Here is a 16,272-nt window from a genome sequence, read left to right as displayed (position 1 = left end):
TGCCTGTTAGATGGGTCAAGACGTACAATGTGTATTTTATTGTAGGCTGAAGTCAGAGTTTGAAAGCCACAGTTTTGGGCATGGCTGGTTCTGCTGTTTGTGGGCTGCCGGCACCTCTGAAATCCACCGGACCCACCACTGCAGCCCACTCTATGCATGGCCCAGCGAAGCTCTTAAAGGAGCGCCCTGCTGAGGTGGCCAGGTGGAGGGTGGGAAGGGTGTGGAGCCCAGGGAGTGGGTGCTGAGGAGACCACCGGAAAGCCAGGACTCCCGCAATCTCTATCCCCAGTTCCTCAGCCCAGAGCGACAACGGGCAACTCACTGATCCCTTCTTGTTCCATACATGAAGACAGGTGCCCGCCTAAACCCTCCCTGGCAGGGCCTCCTGGGCCAGGCTGGCCGGGCAGCCCCTGCAGTTCTGTGTGCGGGTCCCCCATGGTTGCTGCTCACCGCAGTGCCCTGCCCCCACTTGCCTAAAGCCACACAGGCTGCTTGCCTGTGGCTCTGCCAGGCAGGAAACCGAGGCCTATTCTCTGACCACAGGTGCCATGGAGGGCACACGATGCTGGGGACAGTTGATCCCCCACCCACTCTCCACGCCCGCCCCTGCCACAGCCAGATGCCACTGACCATCAGGGAGGTGGCGGGTGCGAGCCAGGGGGTGCAGGGCTGGCAGGCGAAGCCGGCTGGGGTTTTTACACAGGAAGGAAGAGCAGGCTGATGTGGGGGAGGAGGCCAAGAAAGGGCGGAAATGACTGCAATGTCAGCACCCAGGCGCAGATCAGGGGAGGCCAGGCGCTCCCCACCCCCCAGTTCTGACCTTTGTGCTCAGATGAGACGTGCAGTCTACACCAATACCAACCATATCCAGAAAAAAGAACGACAGTCAGAGAGAGTTGGGGGCTGATTTACCACACAGGTCCCCACACCCCCCACAGAATACAGGCCCTTCAAGGAGAAAATGCTACGTGGGCTGGTCTGGGGGCACAAAGAGAAGAGGCAACTGGGAACCCCAAGCTCTTCCCCAGGCCCACTCCAGAGGGCAGGGGTGGGGGAGGCACTGGCTCCATTCACATCGGCCAGGCTGCCAGGGAGGGGCCAATCAGAGGGCAGCAGGGATGCCGCAGGGCGGGGCGGGAGCTCACGTTACTGATCTGGTCCTGGGTCTTCTTGATTCTCTGGAGCTCGGGCGTGTCTGCCACCACGCTGAAGCCTTTGCCCTTGTTCTTCTCAAACTCCTCCTTGTAGCGCACCTGCAGGACGGGAGGAAGAGGGACTGGAGTTGCGCCAGGAGCCAAAAGGGCCTCGGCCTGGGGCCCCTCTGAGGCAGCAACCAGTCAGGAGATGGGGACAGGGAGTCAGGAGAAAGACACTGACCAGAAGTCCCCAACTCAAAGCAGAAGCCTCTGCTCAAAGGTGTTAGACTCGTAATAAGAAGCCACTACTAAGGCTTCAGTGTGCTGAGTGGCGGGCACAGAGCCCAGGGCCTTACACGAACCATCTCCTTTACATCCCACCATATATACAGCCACGCAATTAACAGCTCCAATTTACAGACCAGGAGACGGAGCCACAGAAAGGCAAAGTCCCCTGCCTGAGGTCACAGAGCTTAGCGGTCAATGAACGGCACACAAGAGTGCAAACCCTCATCTGCCTGACCCCTGACCCCTCACTGCCAGCCCATCCTGTCGGGAAGCTTATAGGAAAAAGGTTCTCTCCAGAGCTCCCAGGGTGGCCCCAGCCCTCATGTTAGCCAGGATGTGGCCCTGCCCACTGCGCCTGGGGGAGCTTTTCAGCAACCAGCTGAGTGATGGCTGTGCCAAAGGACAGAGTTGGTGCCCAGAAAGGAGGGTGGTGAGACGGCCCCAGGGAAGGCTCCATCAATGCGCCTTTGACAGGCCCCACGGATTCTGGGAGGCTGCTGGGCTGGCTTCAGAGGCCACCACCATAGGAGGGGAGGAAAACAGCAGCGGTCAGACAGCATCGAAGCAGGTCTCCAAGCTCCAGGGAAGAACCCTTCCACCCCACCACAGTACTAGAGGGACTCAAGTCAGACATCAGAAAGGACTTCCCTGGCACGAAAGGTATTGAAATATGAGGAACAGCTTGTCCTCCCCTGGGGTTTTTGAAGAACAGAATGAGGCTGAGAACACTCATGGAACAGGAAACTATTCCTTGGCTTCCAGAGACTTCACTGTCCACCTCAGCAGCCATCTGTTCCAGACCCCACCAGCTGCTTGGATTTCCTCCACAGGGGCTGCACTGTCCTGGACACGGGTCAGCTCAGGACACAGACCCGGGCAGTTCCCAGGCAGGGAATCATCCAACGGCAGCACCGAGCTGCGCTTGGACTGGAGTGACTGCGTGTGCACACACAGCCGTGGCCACACCTGTCAGGTCCCCTGCACATGCCCATAGGGATCAGAGTCCTTGTTTGTCTCCTGAAGCCCCAGTCACTCATCCATGTGGTTCCCTCTCCTTCTCTGTTCTGATCCAGACAAGGGCCTGGATGTGCTGGTCCCCATCAGATCAGAAGTGAATGCAGTGGATAGAGGCACCAACCCACCCCAAGAGTCCAGAACCTGCCTAGCACCAGCTCTTCTGGGAAGCCGTGGGCCAACACGGTGACTCTTACTGGGAGGCCCTTTGGGAAGTGGGCATTGGGGAAGGTAGGGCACTCAGAGACAGAGAAATGTAGTTCCAGATACAGAAGCCCTGCATCTCAAGCCCCTGGCCTCGGTTTCCTCATCTGTAAAAGAGTCGTCACAGAAATCAGGTATAATATGGGGAGGGAGCTTCTTATCACCAAGTATGGGCACAAAGCCAGGCGGAGCTGGCACTAACACAGTCTCCCACTTCTGAGTGATCTTGGGCCAACGACTTCACATCTCAAGACTCAGTTCCCACATCTGTAAAATGGGTCATAACGCCAGTCATTCCAACCCATGATGCAGACAGTGGCTCGAAAGCAGCAGCGCATTGTGGATGGCCAGTGTGAAAGTGCTCTGTCAGCGACGAGGTGCTGAACGAGGGCCAGTCCCCACTCCATCCCCTGCTTCCTGGCTTTCCAAGGGTCAGGCCCCTAATCAGGGGAATAATCGCCATGACGACGCTGCAATGACATCAGCTGGTTCCCAGGCTTGGGAACTGCTTCTGCCTCCCCCTCCCTGTTGGGGAAGGATCATTCATTTCACTGCTAACATAGGAGGCCCACAGAGGGTAGGGCTGAGGGGTAGGTGCTGAGAAAGGAGGGAGCCTGGGATCAGCACCACCTTGTTGTGTGTCTCTAAGCAAGTCAGCTCCCCTCTCTGGGTCCCCTGAAGGCAGCTGGCTAGCTGATCTCTAAAATCCCTCCCATTTGGGGTCTGTGACCATTTTCAAGCACCTTCAGACCCTGACCGTGGAGAATCAAGATGGGGAAGGTTCTTTGAGAGGCCTTTGGGTATGGAAGGGGTGGCAGAAGTGAAGGGTGGGGGGCCAGGGGTGTAGGGAGGGGGGCCCAGCCCAGAGCCCCTCCTTCAGGGCTCCCTTCTTGCCCTGGCAGGAGTGCTTGCCCCTGTTGTCTAGGATGGCTCACCAGGGTGCTGTGGGGGTCCCTGTGCAGGGAGGGACCTGCCCAAGGTCACAACCCAGTTGTCGCTCAGGCCAGAATGCAACTCAGTGCTTCAGCCAGAGGACCCCACTCCTGGGAGATGCCTGGGCTCCCATTTTGGAAACTCTGGTGTGAGGGCCAGGACTGACTGGCACCTGAGGCTCCTGACACCCAAACAACCACCATCCATGAAACTCTAATTGTCATGTCAGTTCTTAGTTATTCTCCCTGGATCTATCCTGCTTCTCATCCCAGCAGACAGGAGGTGCAAATCAACTTTTGTTGGATGATGAATGAATTGAATGCAGACACGTAATCTCCAAACAAAGCAGCATAATTGGGAAAACAACTGCCTTGATGACCCAATAAAATAAGAAGGATCATTACTTAAAAATTATGCCAGGCACGGTGGCTCACACCTGTAATCCCACCGCTTTGGGAGGCGGAGGCGGGTGGATCACCTGAGGTCAGGAGTTCATGACCAGCCTGACCAACATGGTGAAACCCCATCTCTACTAAAAAAAAAAAATACAAAAAAAGTTAGCCAGGTGTGGTGGGCATAATCCCAGCCACTTGGGAGGCTGAGGCAGGAGAATTCCTTGAACCTGGGAGCCAGAGGTTGCAGTGTGCTGAGATGGCGCCACTGTACTCCAGGCTGGGCGACAGAGTGAAATTCCATCTAAAAAAACACAAAAATTAGGCTGGACTTAAAAACAAAATGGCTCATGTCTACAATCCCAGCAGTCTGGGAGGCCAAGGCAGGTGGATCACTCGAGCCTAGTAGTTTGAGACCAGCCTGGGCAACGTAGGACTCCATCTCTATAAAAAAATTAATAAAAATCTCTAAAAAAGGCCGGGCGCGGTGGCTCAAGCCTGTAATCCCAGCACTTTGGGAGGCCGAGACGGGTGGATCACGAGGTCAGAAGATCGAGACCATCCTGGCTAACATGGTGAAACCCCGTCTCCACTAAAAATACAAAAAACTAGCCAGGCAAGGTGGCGGGCGCCTGTAGTCCCAGCTACTCAGGAGGCTGAGGCAGGAGAATGGCGTGAACCCGGGAGGCGGAGCTTGCAGTGAGCTGAGATCCGGCCACTGCACTCCAGCCTGGGCAACAGAGCGAGACTCCGTCTCAAAAAAAAAAAAAAAAAACTCTAAAAAAATACAACATTTATTGAGCAAAATATAATACCAACAATTTCCACTATTATGTGCCTACTGTGTGCTGGGCCAATATACTTTGTAACCCATCCCCTTCTAACAAAAAAGAAACTAGTTCTACCCAGGGCGCGGTGGCTGACACCTGTAATCCCGGCACTTTGGGAGGCTGAGGCAGGCAGATCACTTGAGGCCAGGAGTTTGAAACCAGCTGAGGCAACATAGCGAAACCCTGTCTCTACTAAAAATACAAAAATTAGCCGAGCGTGGTGGTGCACACCCGTAGTCCCAGCTATTGAGGAGGTGGAGGCAAGATAATCGCTTGAGTCTGGGAAGTCAAGGCTGCAATGAGCCAAGATTGCACCACTGCACTCCAGCTTGGGTGACAGAGAGAGACTCTGTCTCAAAATAAATAAATAAATAAATACAAATCAGACACACCCAGATGGAGAGGAGAGCTGATGGAAAGGGCCGGGGCTGGAAGTCACGGTCAAAAGGTTGCCGTGTGTATTTCTCAGCTTCATCATGTCCAAGTTCCATTTCCTCTCTTTCCGGGACAGTAGTAATAGCAAACACTGAGTGCTGACTCCATGCCAGGAATCTTGAAATGCTTGACAGATCCTCCTATCTCACACCACCCTCTGGAGAGAGGTAATCCCCATTTTTCAGACAAAGGCACTACACACAGAGGTTAAGCAACTTGCCCAAGGTCACACAGCTGGTGGCAGCAGATGTAAGATTCAATCGCAGGCCAGCGAGTTGGGGCAAGAGCGATACTCTACCACCCGCGCTGCTCACAAGATCCAAGGAGCAGAAACCCCCTGTAATTTCCCACGACCCCATCAAGGTGAGTTCGGGAAGGAAAAAAAGGAAGAACAGTCTCCTGGCGCTTGGCACTTCTGCCTGGGATCAGGGCCACACAGATACCTCCAGCTCAGTCCCACCCCAAAGCCACTGCCTCTGCTCAGCCCGGGGGTGGGGTGGGAGCAGCAGGTGAGAAGGGGGGCTGGGGATCCAGCTGCCAGCCCCCTGCTTCAGCCAGACCTGGGCAGGACCACCCAGAGGGTCATTTCTGGACAGTTCTGTGGTTACCTCCTCCACAGGGGAGGCTCCAGGTGTCCCAGACACCCAAAGTGCCACTTTGGAGACCAATATAGAGATGGGAAAATAAATAAAGCTGAAATAGCCTCGGCAGCTTCCCAGAGACAGGGAAGGGCGAGGCAGGCCCAGAAGGGGCATGGAAAGAAGCCAGCTAGCCTCGTGGGGTGAAGCTGGGTGAACAGAAGAGGCTTCCATTTCCCTTCCTGCCAGCCCCAGGCAGCTCTCGCCAGCTCTGCCCCCACGGCAGCCACAGGAACCAGAACCTGTCACTGCTCCAGCCTGGCCGGCTCAGCCCTTCCAAGCCTCAAAGCATCAGGCCCAGCCCCCAGCTTGAGGCAACTGGGTTTGCTGTCCCCATTTTACTGGTGAGGAAGCAAAGCTATGAGAGGAAAGAGTCTGAGGCCAGTCTAAGACCACACAGCTGCTGGGTGGTGGGAAGGGAGACAGAACAGGCCTGCAAAGAGGGCAGCACCCTTTCCTCCCCGGCCTATCCTGGCCCTCAGCCCTCAGCCCCCACCCCCGAGGACCCCGACCTCAGGGGAACAGAGCAGTGTCCTCGGTGCAAAGCCCTACCCTAACGTTGCACCCCTCAGAGTATACAAACAGGGTCAGTACACTCCTGCCCGCGGGCCCATCTCTAAGCTTCTTAAAGTGGGCCAAAGTCCTTATCAGAATCACAGGGGAGTCAAAAATGCAGATTCTTGGGCCTCACACAGCGCTGCCAAGCAGAAGTTCCTTGGGTGGGGGCCTAGGAATCTGCATTCCAACAAGCCCTTCCTACTTGCTGGTGACTGGTGCATCCTGCAGGGTGGGAGCACGGGGCTGGGTGCCTGTGCCGCCAGCACCATTCAGAGGAACGGGCTCAAGGGCCAGGTCATGGGGCTTGATGTCTGCCTCTGTCCCTGGGCTCTGGGCAAGCAGGGCAGCCTCTGTAAATCTCCCTGTCCCTATCTGTATGATAGGGATAATAAGAGCCCCTCTTTCATCAGCTGGCTGTGAGGATTAAACAAAGCCAGGCATACACACACACACGGACACACTCTGGCCCTCAGTGAGACCCTAATGAAGAGTGACCACCATTGTCATCTCCCGAGAGGCCTGCCCAGGAACCCAGCAGGCCATGACCCTGAGAAGCAGGGGGCACAGGCTGGGGACAGGAGCCCCCAAACCCAGAGTGTGGTGCCAGCTTCCCTAGTTGGGGGCAGAAGCAGCCCCTGCCAACAGCATGCCCTGCCCACCTGCTGCCCATCCTGGGCAGGGGGAACAAGGTGGGTGGGGGGGGTTCTTCCTCCTTAAATTCCACCCCTCGGGGATCAGGTGCCGGGGCAAAAAGAGCCGCAGCCATGCTTTTGTGGGACTGACAAAGACCTGCCATCTGCTCCCAGCACCTCTTCCCCCAGGTCCTTCTGAGCCCCTCCACCTCTGGCCCCCAGCGCCCTTCCACAGGGAAGGGAATCCGAGGCAGGAGTCAGGGCCCGGCTAGAATCTGTAAAATCTGGCCAGGCAGCCAGGCCTCCGGCCTCCTTGGCTGACAGCAGGCAGTGGTGCTCCCCCACTTCCCAGTAACTTCAGCTTGTGTCCGCAGGTGGGTGGGTGGTTGGTGTGAGCTGCTGCTCCCCTCCTCTGTGAGCCTCAGGCCCAACCAGGGCTGTGAGGGGTCAAGGGCCCCACACGTAGGAGTGACAAGACCGGGGCCCAAATCCTGGATCCATACTCACTCACTCACTCAGTTCCCCTCTCTGTAAAACACAGACAGTGGGTCTTTTACCTTACCCCAGAGCCCAGTCAAGGATAAACAGGGGAACTAACTAAAGGCACTTGCTAAACTACACAATTTCTTTCTTTTCCTTTTGTAGAGACAGGGTCTCACTCCGTCACCCAGGCTGGAGTGTAGTGATGCGATCATGGCTCACTGCAGCCTCCAACTCCTCAGCTCAAGTGATCCTCCCGCCTCAAACTCCCGAGTAGCTATGACCACAGGTGCACACCACCATCCCTGCTAGTTTTTTGTTTTTTGTGTGTGCTTTTTTTTAGGGACCAGTTATTGCTATGTTGCCCCAGCTGGTCTCAAACTCCTGGGCTCAAGTGATCCTCTCACCTTGGCCTCCCAGAGCACTGGGATTACAGGCGTGAGCCATGGCCCCCAGCCCTAAATTACAAAACTTCTCAACAGCATAAGGAACTATCACATTTATTGTTAAGGTAGAGACTGTTTCTTAGGGAGTGGGTAGTCCCTGGGTTAGACAAACCTACATTCAAAGCCGCCAGTGTCTATTTCCTCTTCTCTGAAGGGAGGTGATCCTACAGCTGCACAGGGCTAGGTGAGGATTACACAGCTCACACACCCGGAGCGTTGATCCCTCTATCGCCAGCTATGTATATTATTATTGCCTCTCCTACCACCCGCAGGACCTCAGCCAGTCCCTTAGTGTCACTGGGTCTTGGTAGTCTCATCTGTAACAATGGGGAAGATAGCACCTTCCTCACAGAGCTGCTAGGATTCCGAGAGAGGGTGCATGAGAAGCCTGACACAGGGCAGGGTCCGTTCTGCCTGATGAACCCGATTCCGAGAGAGGGTGATGGAAAGACACAGGGCAGGGTCGGTTCTCCCCGATGGACCCACGCAGTCACATCAAGATCAGGCAGCAGGAGTCCCCTCTGGAGGAACTAGGAGAAACTCCCTCTCTGTGGCCCGGGTGAAACCTCTGCAGTCTTCTCCAGGTCCTGAGTGGGTCCTGGGTGCGCTGTCCACGTGGTAAATTCCCCTACATGCATTCTTGTGCATCATCCTTTCATCGGCTGAAGCCCCGCCCCGCCCCACCCCACCTCATCACTGGCCAGGTTTGTCCCAGGAGCCCTCGCACCCCCAGGCAGGGTGGGTCAACTGTTCTGTTCTCAGGACTCCAGACCCTTTGCTTATTCCTCCATGTCCCCTAAAGACCAAGTTCTCCCTAGGCCTGGAACCCATCCTCCCCTCCTACAGGAGCACACACCTCCCACTCAGCAGTGCTCTGGAAAGTCAAGCCAAAGGAGGCAGAGGCAGAACAGCCCCCCATCCCGCTCCCCCATGGCAAGACCCCCTTCACACCTTGCCCTCCAGTGGGTGGAGAAGGTTTGGGATGTGGCTATAGAGGGTGGGCTGCACAGCCTCAGACTGGCATGACCTGGAGGGGCAAATTCCCTGGTCCTCCCCAAACTCCTCCTTTTTGGGTAAGTGTGAATGGGGAAGACGGAGGGGAGAGTGGCTTCCTGGAGGAGGTGGGCTTTAGGGAGCCCCAGAGCGGGCTCAGATAGACACCCACACCTCTCCAATCCCCTCTAGGTAGGAAGTGGGGGAACGCTGTACTCGGCTCCTTTGATAAAGTCAGGGGTGGGGTCAAGCGTCAAGGCAATGCTAGGATTTCAGCACCCTGGCCTTGCAGAGTAACCGCAGGGGAAGGTACTCTTGCCAAATGGCGACCTTACAACACCCCTCCCCAGCATCCCTCTCCCCGCCAGGCCCCGGCACCGCCCAGCCCCTCACCTGACTCTGGAGCTCACTCTGTTGCTTGAGGCGAAGGTTTTCCGGGGTGTCAGCCACCATGGTGAAGGACTGCTTGGGGTAGTGTCTGCAGGACAGAAAAAAGAGTGGGGGTGACTCTGGGGGAGGGGCAGGAGCCTCTGGGCTTCTCACAAAGCACGCTCTCCTGGGAACTTCCTCCTATGCCTGGGCACCCCCTGGCCCGGCCCCACAGGAGGACCTCAGTGTCCACTACCAAGGCCGAGGGGAGACAAGCATTTCTCAGACTCAGCTGGGACTGGCTGACCTGGGAAGACACAGTAGGCATCAGTGACAGGCCAGCCAAGGAGAACTGTCCTGAGTGAAAGGATGGCCACTGGGACACTCTCTGAGGGTTGAAGGTTACCCTTGTTTGGGGATAATCCATGCCTTGTGCCTACCACACATGGAGGTCAAGGCAACTGGGCCCGGCTGGGGGAAGATGGACACAGGTGAGTCAGGACTAAGCTTTCAGCTAAGACCAGAAGTGGAGACCAACCACGGAGAGGAGAGCAAGGGGGAGACAGAAAAAGAAAGGGACACACATATCCAGGGGGACTTCCTAGAGGAAGTGGTGAGAGAGAAAACACATGATTAAAGTGGTATTTCAAAGGGTTAACAAGGTCCAACCTAATTGGAGGGTAGGTGGGAAGGCCAGCTTGAGGATAAAAAAGGAGGTCACCTGAGTGTGACAGGTAAAATACAGGTTGAATATCCCTTATTGCAAATGCTCAGGACCAGATGTGTTTCAGATTTTGGATTTTTTCTCAGATTTTGGAATATTTGAATATTCATACTGAGACATCTTCCGGATGGGACCATTTCCTATATACCTCATACACATGGCCTGAAGGTAATTTTATGCAATATTTTACATAATTCTGTGCATGAAACAAAATTACTGACTGCTTTTTGACCTATCACCTATCACATGAGGCCAGGTGTGGAATTTTCCCTTGTGGCATCACGTCAGCACTCAAAGCTTCGCATCTTGGAGCACTTCAGACTCTGGACTTTTAGATCAGGGCTGCTCAATCTGTAGTAACAACAGTGAATTAGGCCGGGCATGGTGGCTCACACCTGTAATCCCAGCACTTTGGGAGGCCGAGGCGTGCGGATCACGAGAGGTCAGAAGTTCGAGACTAGCCTGGTCAATATGGTGAAACCCCAGTCTCTACTAAAAATACAAAAATTAGCTGGACGTGGTGGCATGTGCCTATAGTCCCAGCTACTCGGGAGGCTGAGGCAGGAGAATCACTTGAACCCAGGATGCAAAGGTTGTGCTGAGCCAAGATCCTGCCACTGCACTGCAGCCTAAGCGACAGAGCCAGACTACATCTCAAGAAGAAAAAACAAACCAAAACAAAACAAAAAACCAAACAGTGAATGTCTCTCTCTGCTAAGGGCTTATGTGCCCTAGTTCATCGAATTCTCATGCCACTTGTGTGACTGGTACTCAGTGTACCCCTTTGACAGATGGGAGAACTGAGGCCAGAGAGGTTAAACAACACGGCCAAGGCACACAGAGATCCAGATTTGCGCCCAGGCGATCGCTTCAGTTCATGCTGAACTTAGTCGCCAATTTCCAGGCCCAGGACAGCCGGGTCCCCAGCAAAAGGGCCTGGCTTGGAGGCAGCAAAAGCCAGGGCAACCCTCGGAGCCTGCAGAGACCTCCAGAAGAGTCTGGTCCAACTCCCTCATTTCCAAGGAGGAAACAGTGTGCTGGCGCCAGGCCACTTCTCCCTTAGCAGTCTTCATAATTAACTTATTTATCACATCAATGTATTGTCTTCTCTCTCCACTACTTCTCTGTGAGGGGAGGGATTTTGGGGTCTCTTTTGTTCATTGATTTATCTCAAGCTCCTAGACTAGTAGGCAGTGCTCAGTAAATATTTGTTGAATAAATAAATGTCAGGCTGGGCGTGGTGACTCACGCCTATAATCCCAACATTTTGGGAGGCCAAAGTAGGTGGATCACGTGAGGCCAGAAGTTCGAGACCAGCCTGGCTAACATTGCGAAACCCTGTTTCTATTAAAAATACAAAAATTAGCCGGGCACTGTCGCGTGTAGCTGTAATCCCAGCTACTCAGGAGGCTGAGGCAGGGGAATCGCTTGAACCTGGGAGGCGGAGGTTGCAGTGAGCCAAGATTGTGCCATTGCACTCTAGCCTGGGTGACAGAGCAAGACTCTATTTAAAAAAAAAAAAAGTCACACCAGGAATTAGAGCTGGTGTGGACTAGAACTCAGTCCTTCTCCATCCCCCTCTCATCACAAGGTCCCGTGGCAAACCAGCTGCAGGAGAGACAGGCAGCTCTGAGCCATGTCGTTTGTATGTATTTCTCATACCATGTGCTGGTATGAGAAATGTCTGGGGGTCTGCATGGGCCCCAATTACCTCAGGGACTGGTGGGTGGCCCGTCAGGCCATTTTTAGCCCTGGGTGACCACAGCCCACCACAGCTGTGACCCCTGCAGATCCCTGACTCACAGGCCGCACCCAGGTAAGCGACAGATGGCCTCCTGGAACCTATTTCTAGGCACGTGCCCCCCAAAGTTGACACACCCAAGAGCTAGGAATGAGCTGCCCTCTGCTCTGCATGTTCTCCAGCTGCCCACACGGCCGTGCATCAGAGCTACCTGTAAACCGGCGACTTCCCTCGAGGCCACCACTTGTGAAGGGCAGGGCTCAGGATTTGGAGACCTCAATCAAGGGAGGCATAACTTTCAAGGGCCCAGTGCAGGGCTCTGGCCCTGCCACTGACTTACTGGGTGACCTTGGCAAATCCTTTTTCCCTTGGGCCACTTTCACTGTCCCGGTTCCAGATGATTCTAGCAGTGCCCCTCCCCCAGCCCTCACCTGGGTCCTGGCCACCCAGGTCAGCCCAGACTCGCAGTTCCTCCAGCAAAGGAAGGGAAGATGAGGAAAGGCAAACACAGCTGGCAACAGACATGGCCTGTGGTGAACGTGTGGCCAAGTCTGGGGTCCGGTCCCCATGCAGCCAGGGCCACCCACAGCTGAGGAGCTCCCTTCAAAGTTTCTGTACAATTCCAGGGCAAGGGACGATCAACTATGAGTCTGTTCCTAGAGACCAGAAAGGGAAGATCTCTAGCAGGGCTGGCAGGCCCTGAGGCCCTAAGAGGGAGTGCTTCGGAGACGAGACAACACTCCCCCCAAATCAGAGCCATTCTGCAGACTGGGCAGGGGCTATGTCGAGGAGAGCATATGGAAGTAGAGGCACATGTGGCAGGAGCAGGGTAGGGAAGAGGAGCAGCTCTGGCCCAGTACTGGAACACTTAATTCTGAGAAGATGGGGCTGCTTAGCATTTGGTGGGGAGGGGTAGAGGCAAGCAGGGCAAAAGCATCCTCCAGACCCGGTCTGCAAACCCTGGGGTTTCTCATTTGCCAGAATGCACAGGGTTAAAACAGGCCAGGCTGGGCGCAGTGGCTCACACCCGTAATCCCAGCACTTTGGGAGGCCAAGGAGGGCAGATCTCTTAAGCCAGGAGGTCGAGACCAGCCTGAGCTACGGAGCAAGAGCCTGTTTTTAATAAATAAATAAATAAATAAAAACGGGGGCCAGCTCCAGTGGCCCAAGGACCACCAGACAGGTACACCTGACGTGCTCCACCCACTCCACAGTCTGAAGTTCCTACACACACTGCACTGTGCCTCACACACGATGAATATATAGATATGCCCTCTGCACCGATGGGCGCCTCCAAGACACGGAGGCCAGCGGGTCCGCACGCAGCAGCTGCATTGAGGCCATGTCCGCATACCCCCTGCCCCCCACACTGTGTCCCTCTGCTCACCCTACACCCACCGGAAGGTCTCCAGAGCCCCTCCAACATGCAGCAGGCACCCTGGGTGGGGTTGCCAGGTACTTCATCCTCTCTTCAGAAGCACCCTTCCCCCTAGTCTCAGCCCCCGACAGCTGGAGCTCGAATCCCATCAGAAAGGAAGTGGGGATGAGCCAGCCCAGATGTGAGCTCAGCTTAATTTGGCAGGGGTGAGGGAGGATTTTAATCCTGCATCAGATTAATTAGATTAAAGAGGCACTCCAGAGCCTCCAAGCTCCTTCCCCTGCCCCCTAAGCCCAAACCGAGGCAGAGGAAAGCAGGCAGACAGCTCGGGCTATATTCCTCCTGCCAGGTCAACCCTGTCCCCTCCCCACAGCTCATAGTCCCCAGCCCCCAGCCCTGGCGAGAGGACTCTGCCTTTCCCTCTCCCTGCTCACTACGCTTCAGGTTTCCATGGCAACCTCATCTTCAGCTCCAGGCAGGAGAGCAGCAAGAGCTAGAGCGAGAGAGGAGAGGTCTATAGGGGTGGGGGAAGAGACACAGACAGCAAGGGGGTCCTCAACTAAGGAGAAGCCCATGAGGGCAAAGTCAGGAGACTGTGTCTATAGGATCTTTATGGATAATTTAGGTGAGGAGGACAGGTGTCACGGGTTTGTTTGTAGAAGCAAAGGCATGAGAACATCAGTGCTGCACCCCTCCCCCCACCAGCATGCCGGGCTTCAAAGAAAGCTCCAAATGATTTGACCTCCCTCCACAAACAATTTTTGGGAATTCTACCTTTTCCCTTCCTCCCCACCCCATCCATTACCCCCAGATCCCAGCAGGGATGGTTGGAAATGTGTGCATGCCAACATGGGTGCTAAGACAGACAAGGGGCCACCTGTCCCAGCTGGTGACCCCGCTGGAACCCAACCCCATGACAGACTGGGCCACGGCGAGGAATGACGAACAGGGTGATCAGCTGGGTGCAGGGCAGAGTCCAGAGCACAGCTGTCCTTTGTCCCATAGGCCAGTCTGTATCAGCCCCTTGTTAATCATTCCAAGTAGATGGTGGGCTCTCTGCAGGTGCCCCACCTGTCCTTCCTCCCTGCTGTCAGCTGCTCTGGGGAGTTTGTGGGGAGAGGCGTGGAGACAGCCCCGTAGGACAGGAAGAAGAGGGGCAGGAACAGGGACTGGACAGGATGGGGCAGGGCAAACAGGCAGCTATTGACAGCAGCCTCGGGCTTCAAGACAATTTACAGAGACACAAAGTAACATCTTGGTACACTGCGTCCTGTGCACACGCCACACAGCTTTGGGCTGGCATTCTCATCGTGCCATTTTACAGATGAAGAAACTGAGGTCCAGTGTCAAGGGCAGAGACCTTGTCCAAGGCACTCTCCTCTACACCACAGCTGCCCAGACAGCGAAGGGGAGGCCAGATGGACCCCAGCCACCTCCAGCACTCAGTTCTGGGGAAAGATGTGCTTGGCAGGTTGGGTGCCAAACATAGCACTTCATCCTTCAAACCCAACTCGTTTCCAAGCTCGGCCATTATGAGAGATACTCTGGAGCCTCTCAGCCATACCTACTTAGGAGCTGCCTATCCCTCCGAATTTCTCAAAAGTATATGATACAGGTCGGGCATGTAATCCCAGAATTTTGGGAGGCTGAGGCGGGCGAATCACCTGAGGTCAGGAGTTCAAGGCCATTCTGGCCAACATGGCAAAACTCTATCTCTACTAAAAATACAAAAATTAGCCGGGCATGGTGGCACACACCTGTAATCCCAGCTACTCAGGAGGCTGAGGCAGGAGAATCCCTTGAACCTGGGAAGTGGAAGTTGTAGTGAGCCAAGATCACACGTCTGCACTTCAGCCTGGGAGACAGAGAGAGACCCCACCTCAAAAAAAAAAAAAAAGCTGAACGCGGTGGCTCACGCCTGTAATCCCAACACTTTGGGAGGCTAAGGTGGTCGGATCATTTGAAGTCAGGAGTTCAAGACCAGCCTGGACAACATGGTGAAACACCGTCTCTACTAAAAATACAAAAAAATTAGCTAGGCATGGTAGTGGCCTCCTGTAATCCCAGCCATTTGGGAAGCTGAGGCAGGAGAATCGCTTGAACCCAGGAGGCGGAGGTTGCAGTGAGCCAAGACTGCACCATTGCACTCCAGCCTGGGCAACAAGAGCGAAACTCTGTCTCAAAAAATAAAAGTTTAAAAAAAAAAAAAAAAGGATATGATACAGAAGAGGCCCTGTGTCCCAGGAGAGGGGTTATCCGTGAGGACCTCTGGGTGGCCTTCCTGCTCGGTGGGACTACAGAGGCAAGGTTTCTGGGCTCACAGGTGACAGGGACAGCTTGTCAGCCACCAGCCTCATTCCCCAGTCCTACCATCAGCCACACTCCAGGGTCAGAAGAAGAACAGGATAGCAAACCCGAAAGCCCAGCGACCTTCTACACAGAGCCTTGCCCCTTCCAGGCTTGGACCCCTTCAAAAACCACAGCTTTGTGTTCAAGGAGGAACAAAAATACATCAACAAAAGCAACAAGGAGCTTTTGGTTTTACCAAAAGGAAAAAAAAAAAACAGCCCCCACATCCTGCCTCTAGAAAGAGCTGCTGATTCCAAAAGCCCCTGCTGGGAAGGCTGCCCACAGGCGGGAAGGGAGGGCTCCCTGCTAACCCAGTTTCTCACCCATCCGTCCCCTCAGGCCTAAGGGGCTGAAGTGGTGGGATAGGAAGCAACAAGGAGGCATTGTTCAACCAGAGGGAAAAAAAGAGCAGTCAAAACCATCAAGGCTAGACTTGAGGAAGAACTTACCAGCTGTCAGACTGCCGTCAGATTGCACACAAAATGAAAAGAAAAAGAAAAAGCCTGCCCCTGTCGGTAATAGAGAAAGAGAAACAATTCTGCCAAGTTGAGTAAGGCATGGAAACGCAGGCCTGTTTCCTCATCTGTAAAACGTGGGTGTTAGGAAGCAAAGTGACCCCTGAGGCTCCAGGAGGCCTGGAAGACAGGGATTTGGGGGTAAGCGAGGTGGGAGGTCTACCTGGGGGCCATATTTGGCCACTTGGGCTGGCCATTTGTACTTGCCCTCCCCCAC

General features: G+C 54.8%; 1 protein-coding gene across 3 annotated transcripts in view; it reads right to left on the bottom strand.

Moving 5' to 3' along the window:
* The window catches only part of LASP1 (LIM and SH3 protein 1), a 52,027-nt gene that overhangs the window by 21,976 nt on the left and 13,779 nt on the right, over positions 1-16,272 (bottom strand). For 2 of the 3 annotated variants that reach the window (XM_003912915.4, XM_009190479.4), the window contains exons 3-4: positions 9,373-9,457; positions 1,146-1,253 (exon numbers count right to left, since the gene is read on the bottom strand). In XM_003912915.4, coding sequence (XP_003912964.1) covers positions 1,146-1,253; positions 9,373-9,457 — 193 coding nt within the window. The remainder of the gene's footprint in view (positions 1-1,145; positions 1,254-9,372; positions 9,458-16,272) is intronic. The other variant, XM_009190480.3, reaches the window with a different exon arrangement.

Source organism: Papio anubis, chromosome 17, assembly GCF_008728515.1.
Source record: "Papio anubis isolate 15944 chromosome 17, Panubis1.0, whole genome shotgun sequence".
NCBI lineage: Eukaryota > Metazoa > Chordata > Mammalia > Primates > Cercopithecidae > Papio > Papio anubis.
This window is presented reverse-complemented; position numbering and strand designations above follow the sequence as displayed.